Raw genomic sequence first — 8154 nt, 5'->3', positions numbered from 1 at the left:
GCACAAAAATTTAAAATATTGGTTCCGTACGTCATGCGGACTGCGCCCCTCGTGCGGATGGGCGGGAATGGAGGGTAAAAACCGTTGGGATATTATTATTATTATATCTTGATACATATGTTACAATATAAATAGCCAATGGGGCCGCTCATTGCTCTTCAAGAGCAATATATATCAGAGCTTATATCTTGCCATCTATTGTCGGCAATTTGGTAGTTTGAAACTTTGTGGCTGCAACATCATTATTATTTTAATATAAAAGCAAAAATTGAGCTTGTTTCCTGTTAAAATATTTGTAATTATGTACTTGGATGTAAAATAGCCAATTTTCTACATTTTTTAAGCGATTAAATCCTTCAAAATTACATTTTCGAAGATATCTTACAAATGCTTATATCAAGATATAAAAAGCCCACAAATATTGCCACTGATATAACTTATATCTAGCGACCAAAATGACAGCTGGGCAGCAATAAATTTTATCCTGTGGAGACGGCAAGTTAAGGCCGAGTTGACAAAACTACCCGAAACCAAAAAAGGTAAATAGATTTACGTCCTTTGATTCTACACAGTCCAACTGGGTAGTCGAGTCTTGTAGAGGCATTTTGTACCTAACCGATTCACGCTAGAGTTGTATTTAGCGAATGTAAATAAATTTTACAAGTAATAAATTGTTGAAATATGAAAAGTTTTTTATTATAAAACGCTAAAAAATTATAAAACTATGGCATTAAGCGAATGTATGTAGTAAGATATTTTAACGTTTTCCTAATCCTTGCAGTTTTGTTCATAAATAAGATATATTTCTAAAAATAAAATTTTAGAAATGAATTTTTTTTTTTGAAATTGTAAAATTTAATGGTTTCATCTAAACAGTTATATTTATCGTTTTTGCCTTTTCAGCACAGTTCTTTTTTACAAAAGTTTATACAATTTATTCCTGACTGGAAGTTAATTATTTATTTTCAAAATACTCGTTACTTCGAATCCGTAGTGGGTAACTTTGAATTTCAATTTTAACATTTTCAATAACGCCATTTCGGAACGCTACCATGCAATAACGCCGAGTTGAAATTAACTTCAATTCAATAAGTTGTTTACCTTCGTCTCTAGCGAAAAAATCTGTTTAAAATCTTAAAAATTAAACTAAACTTTTTACAATTTTTAGTTTCATAATTATGTATGCTTATAAATACATAAAAAGGGGCACAAGTATTAACAGCGGATGGAATGCTTTGCCTTTTCCGACCGTTTTCGACACGAATTGGTGTAGCCATTTTATCAGCGAGTACACATACATATGTATGTACAGATCTGTAAAAAAAAGAAGTCGTACGAAGGAGATTTACCACAAAATACAAAATTAATTAAAAAATCCCATACCTCGAATTACATGTCCTCCACGCTGTACAGATATGCCTCCTCCTGCTTGGCACGCTTCTCATTTTGCACATCGAACCACCTCTTCTCAAAGCCACTCGACCGATCAACTCCATCCCACCTGTAGCCGGGTCGTATACCAAATCTATTCTCTGGATATGAGCCCTCATACTTAGGCATCTCTGCAACTGCGCCTGTATCTTTTTGCCGCTCCTTTTTCTTCTTTCGCATGTACTCCAACATAGGATCTTCGGCGCGCTCTTGCTCGCGTAGATAACGATCCAAATCCTCGTCATTTTCATAACGTGCCAATGGCTTACTGCCTTCATATGATTCTGCCTCTGCACGTTGTCGATGTTCTTCAACCTGTTTTAAACCTTTTCCCCAACGATCGTACTTTTCCTTCTTCTTCCGTTCATGCTCTTCCTTCCGTCGTCGCTCTTCAGGATCTTCTGCTTCGGCATCTCGGGCACGTTGACCCTTGCGACCTGTATTGCGCACACGCACCTCTGCATCACGTCCTGATAATTCTTTGGACATCTCATTGTACATGCGGTCCTCGCGCTTACGACGCTCCTCAGTTTCTTGCATTAGCGACTTGGCATCTTGCAGACCAGCTCTTTTGCCATCGAGTGTTTTAGAAGCTTTTGGCTTGTGTGTTGGCGGTGGAGAATCACTACTCCTGTGCTCTAACTTAGACCAACGACTATGCGTGGGTGGCGGCGAAGGCGATGGTTCCTTTTTAACAAATTCTTGCTTGCGCCGTGGTGGTGATTGGTCTGGAAAAACTTGTTCACGTTTTATACGAATTGGCGAGCCGTTATCCAGGCGCTTACGTGGCGGTGAATGTTTACCGTCACATCGTCTTGGAGGCGATTGATCGCTTGAATGTCTACGACTCTTTTTTGTAGGAGATCTGCTACTCTTTTGTCCTTTTTTGGTATTACTATATCTCGGTGGGGATTGGTCAGAAGATGAGCCACGTTTCCTACGTCGCTGCGGACTCTCATCAGTACTTCGACTACGACTTCGACTTTTCCTCTTGTGCTTTCTTGTTTTATGTTTATTTTTTCTTGGTGGGCTTTGGTCGGAACTTGAAGATCTTGCGGAAACCGTGTTGTAGCGACTACTTTTTCGAGGTGGGCTTCCGTTGGCAGAATTATTTTTTGGCCTATCAGCTGAACGATTTCTTCTGCTTGGAGGGCTCGGGCCAGCTGAATCTCTTCTTTTTCTCATAGGACTTTGATCTCTAGATTGACTTCTTTCTTTTCTTCGATCAGATAAATGTTTACTTCTTCGTGGAGGACTTATATCTGCCGTACGATTATTTCGCCTGGGCGGGCTCTGATCCGGCGTACGTTTGTTCTTTTGTGGTGGGCTTTGATCGGGCGATCTATTAACTGTACCAGGCGAACGTTGCTTTTCCTTTCTTGAACTTTGAACTGGTGATTTTTCTTTTCGCCGTTTACTACTATACTTTGGTGAACCAGTTTTTTTATAAGATGAATCGTGTTTAGTTAGATGCCCATGCCTTCTTTCATCTGCAACTGGTGAACGCATACTCAAACTGTCCTTACGTTTACGCCTTGGCGGAGAGTTATCTGGTGAACGTTGACGGGTGTCAACATTTGTTTTTCGACGTGGTGGTGAAAACTCATCTTTAATTTTACGTTTAATTTGCTTCGGTCCCCACAAATCATCCGCTGATATGTGATTCACTTTTACTTCACTCTCCTCATCAAAGTCTTCCTCTTTCACTACAATGCTACGCCACTTTGGCGCGCTTGAGCCGTTAGCAGTTTCTTCTACATACTCGCCGACTATCTGTGGTGCATCCTCACCACCAAGAAGTAGCTCCTCATCGAATTCTTGTTGTGTTTGATTATACGAAGCGTCATCGTCAATAATTTTCACTTTAGCGGCACCAAAATCCTTCTTGCGTTTCTTGTCCTTCTTTTTCTTCTTTACTTTGTCGCCGGACAAATACTTTTTAAGATATTCTTTTTGGTCTATTTTAGTAGCAGAATGCGACGACATTTTTACTAACTTCTGTAAATAATTAAGACAAAAATAAAGAAAGTCGCAAAACGAAAACACTTTGCAAAAGAAGAATCAGGAAGAATGCTGTTTTGTGTATGCTGCTTCTTTTTCGGTCGAAAAATGCTAATCACAATCAGCGATTGCATGCTTGTGAATTAATACTCGCTAAATACCGCGGCATCTGTTGGGAAAGTTTAGTTACAGAGGAGGTGAGAAACATGGCTATATTAAAGTTAATTTTTATGTTTATACTATGTTCACGCTGGTTCACGTTGATAATTTTCGTTTATAAATGCCATTAAAAAAATATATTTCTATTTTTTTTTGGTTATTCTTCTGGCTTAAAAATAAAAAAAAAAGAAAACCATTATATACACCAAGTGAAATACCCCTTAATTACCTTTATTTTGACGTCATTAGTTTTTTTAATAGGTTTCATTGTTCAGAAGATATTAAAATTAAAAAAATCAAAATATTTAACAATTGATATCCATTTTATTTTGTACTTGCGCCAATTAATGGCCCATAATGGCCCATAAACTTCAATTAAACACTCAACGTGAACATAGTATTAATCTTGGAAAATAAACGTTTATAATTTTTTTTCATGAAATCCTTATAATTAAAGAAATTATAATTATAATTATAATACGTTCAGTTCATTTTTATGGGTCGCGGACCACGAGTTGTCATTTCACAAAAAGTACTGTTCGATTTATGGGAGGTTTTTGGGATTTGGGTTGGGAGTAGATGTTATGTTTTGAATCAGCTCTGGTAGGAAAGAAAGTAGCAGTAGCAACCCTGGACATCACCTTTGCCGGGAGATAAACGTCAAAATCAAATGTTTTGAAAAAAAACCCCTTCAATGGATTTAGAGCAATTGGAGTTGGAATTATGAATAAGTTTAGTTAAATTGAGAAAACTTGACATAAAGTAATATTAAAAATCCTCGCCAGTGCCAAAACCAAAAAAGTGGAATGCTAAAAGTGTTTGTTATTGATGGAGCTGATGAAAATAAATGGTAAAAAAACGGAGGTGTGCGGTTTGAATTTTGCATGCATGTGTAGGTGAGTACATACATACAGACATATTTACGTTTATATCCAATTGTTAGCTTAATCTGGAATTCTAATAGGAATTTGAAAAGTGCATCCCACAGCTGGCGCAAAATTGTTTATTGCTAATGTCGTCAATGCTAAGCCAAGATGTAGCGATAGGCATCGATTATTAGGCTACCTATGCGCGATTTCTCCAGAAATCCGGCGTTCATTGCTCATTAGATGACATTGCACCAATTATTGACAAATCAATTTAGGCTGAATTGCATTTATTGGTCGCTTATTTCTTTAATGCACAATGTTCTACTATTGTTTTTGTTATAATCATATGCACTTGCTTTCATTTATGTTTCATCTTATTTATTGTACTATTCCCATAGTGCAGCGTCGTCGGAATGTATGTATGTACATACGTAAGTACATATGTAACTACATACAAATGTAGGCCAGAGGAACCTGCTTCTGATGCAAATTAGCAAAGTGTATTAGTAATTAAAAAGGAAGGCCCGATTATTAGACAATTATTATGGATTCATTTATGTACACATGTTTAAAGATGCCAACGCTTTGATAAAACTATAAAAGCTTTGGTCGTGCATATGCATCCGATAGCTGACACGCTTGGGGTTCATTTGAGGTGTAGGAAAATATTACCTACGTACATACATATGTACATTCCCTCAAGGAAAATATGGAAGAATGCTATTTGGAAACATTTATCTTCGTTGGTTATCGAAACAGAGCAGAAGTTTTGAATCGACATTGCCTCCTTTTCGCTTCTTATGGAAACAATGTTTTCCACTTATTAAGGAAAATTTCATAAAGTTTACTGCCATGCCTTCCATGCACAGTGAGGTGCAAAGTTACACACTAATAACGTTGTATGTTAGAAAAGAAATTCACTGTCTACTGAAAACGAATGTGCCCATGCTTCTTTAGAAACTGTACGACTTGCATGGAGGTACATATGTTTGCCTTTCCTAGAGGGTTGCATTGTACATACATATATGCATACATATTTATGTATTTATGTATGTATATAAGTAATATGTATTTTTTATTGAACAAAAAAAATATATATATTTTTTATATCATAGCATTTAACCCAAAATTTTGTTTTCAAAAAATGTGTTTGACGGGCAGATAAGCTTTAAAAGCTACTCGAGAAAACGGTCCTAAGTTTATCATATTTTTAAATTCTTTCCCAGCGATTATTCAAATGTAAAAGCTAATTTTAAAAATTAGGTTAGGTTAGGTTGTTGTTGTAACAGCATACAAATTTCGTTCACAGTTTTTAATTTGTGGGATGGGGTTGATGTTGCTGTTACAGCATAAAAATTCTCCGAGGAGTTTTCGGTTCCTTTTGGACCACGGACTGAATTTCATAAGATTTTAGGAAAAAAAACGAATATTTGATCATTTTAAATGTGCTTTTTAAATTTAAATAGCAAAATCTATTATAAAAAATGCATTATTTCTTTAAATTCGCCGTGCCGATGGGCCACAAAGAGGAGATGGTGTTCAAACACATACACTGCTGGAACAAAGTATGGGCAAAATATATGCAAATTTTTCATAATATATGCAACAATTTTTATTCTAATATTTTTCCGCCAATGTAGTATAAAAATATGGTTCATTCAAAAATTTTTTTTTTTCAAAATTTTCAACTTTTTAATCAGATTTTTTAGAATTTTTTAAATATGCAGTTTTATAGCCCATTAAACTTTAGTAGAATGAAGTGTAAGCTTTAAGTTGCTAAAAAATCGCGTTGATTTTTGACAATTTTTTTAACGCATTTTCTTCCGTGCGTAATACATTCAGAATAAAGATAAATTTTCATCAAAATTTTCAACTTTTTAATCAGATTTTTTAGAATTTTTTAAATATGCAGTTTTATAGCCCATTAAATTTTAGTAGAATGAAGTGTAAGCTTTAAGTTGCTAAAAAATCGCGTTGATTTTTGACAATTTTTTTAACGCATTTTCTTCCGTGCGTAATACATTCAGAATAAAGATTACCAAAAATCAACGCGATTTTTTAAGAACTTCAAATACTTTATACCAATAAAATGTAATGGGCTATAAAACTGCACACACAAAAAAATATAAAACATATGATTAAAAAGTTGAAAATTTAGATGGAAATTTACAGAATTTTTGTAATTGCATACTGATTAAAAAGTTGAAAATTTAGATGCAATTTTGCAGACTTTTTATAATTTTTGCACAAAGTTGGAAATATGAATTTAAATGGTTCTTGTTAGATAATGAACTAAACTTTATTAATAAATATTAAATAAATTGAAGAAAAATAGGAAACATTTAGATTTAAACTCTTATGGCGATATCGTTTCTACAAAAAATGTGGCCTTCTCATCGCCCTCACCTTATTGTTTGTGCGTAGAGGGCAAAAAGAAGATTGCATTTTTCGGTAGAAACGAAACCGGCATTAGAAACGTCGGTGTTAGGCTATTCTTGTAGCTCAAGCAATTGAGAAGAAAAATATTTAAAAAATATGTAAGTATGTACAAACATATAGCTCATTTACTAAAATACTGTCACAACTCGAAAAAGGTGATTTGTTTTTAGTTTTCAATTTGCTTCCAAAACATAGAAAAAATTATGCATATTTTCAAACCAAATTCTGACATAAGTCGTTCTTCCACTCAGCCATCGATATGTACACATCTATGTAAATAAGTATGTACTAAAAATAAAATTCTTGACGAAATGTACAAAAGAAAGAAAATTTATAAAAAAAAAATAAAATCAAGTAATTTTGCTATAATCGCTTGAAGCGGCAGCTGTGTAGCGCAAAACAAATATATGCCAAAGTGTTAAATCGTGAAAGAATTGTCATCTAGTACGAAAATAGCATTCAACATTTGCATCAATTTAAATATCATTGCAATTTCCTGGCCTCTTAAACTCTCTCCTTTCCATTGTCTGCGCAAACTGCATACCTAGTGCACACATTCGACCCTACATAGTAATTTCGCCTGCTAATCTGCTGCAGGAAAGGACCAAATAGTTAAAAGCGAACACACAAAAAAAAAACGCTTTCTCTCGATTTATTCAACGCGATAAGAATGAAATGAAACTCAGGCGTACATACATACATATGTAGGCTATATATGTACTATGTACATATACATATGTAAGCATAGCAACATAGCATAGCTTTGCAAACAGTGTGGCCTATGCGGTCATAAATAGTAAAATAATTAAAGTGGGCTTTCCGAAAAGTTTTTTCAATGCGTAGTGGAAGTTCGGCATAATATTCAAAAAAGTGAGTTTTGTTGCGAAAATTGCGACTCAAATGAAGGCTTAGGAAAGAAAAATTGAAAAGCGTCCAATATTGCCAGATTTCTTTTGTGCCAAAAAAAAACTGTAAATTTCCGAAAAAGTTGTTTTTTACAAACACCCTCTAACCTTCAAACCCGAACAGAGCTTAAAAAAAAATAATTTTATTAAACGTAAAAAGTCATTTAAAATATAATAAGATAAACAGTTTATATTATACAAAAACCAACTTTATAAACTGCTCTGTCAATTGTTTATACATTTTATTGGAAACCACAAATTTGGAACAATCTGAAGCTTTATTTTTAAAGAAAGCGTTAGTCCCATGATACAAAAAACAAGGTAGTTCCATTGTCACTTTTTCGTCGCCA

The 8154-nt window shown here is 34.6% G+C and overlaps 1 protein-coding gene across 2 annotated transcripts; it reads right to left on the bottom strand.

The window, feature by feature from the left end:
- Positions 1-1147: 1147 nt before the first annotated feature.
- Positions 1148-3526, bottom strand: LOC118743200 (BUD13 homolog). Of its 2 annotated transcripts, XM_036475766.1 has the most exons (3): positions 2608-3526; positions 1384-2574; positions 1148-1314 (listed from the first exon to the last, which is right to left on the bottom strand). In XM_036475766.1, the coding sequence occupies exons 1-2, from the start codon at positions 3415-3417 to the stop codon at positions 1390-1392; spliced, it is 1995 nt and encodes a 664-aa protein (XP_036331659.1). In that variant the 5' UTR covers positions 3418-3526; the 3' UTR covers positions 1148-1314; positions 1384-1389. The 2 variants fall into 2 exon arrangements, with proteins under 2 accessions (XP_036331659.1, XP_036331651.1); XM_036475758.1 differs by having other exon boundaries at positions 1384-3526.
- Between the last annotated feature and the right edge of the window lie 4628 nt (positions 3527-8154).

This window comes from Rhagoletis pomonella, unplaced genomic scaffold (genome assembly GCF_013731165.1).
Source record: "Rhagoletis pomonella isolate Grant_MI unplaced genomic scaffold, Rhpom_1.0 Rhpom_scaffold_00001, whole genome shotgun sequence".
Lineage (NCBI taxonomy): Eukaryota > Metazoa > Arthropoda > Insecta > Diptera > Tephritidae > Rhagoletis > Rhagoletis pomonella.
Note: the sequence above shows the minus strand (reverse complement) of the source record. Positions and strands in the feature narration are given on the sequence as shown.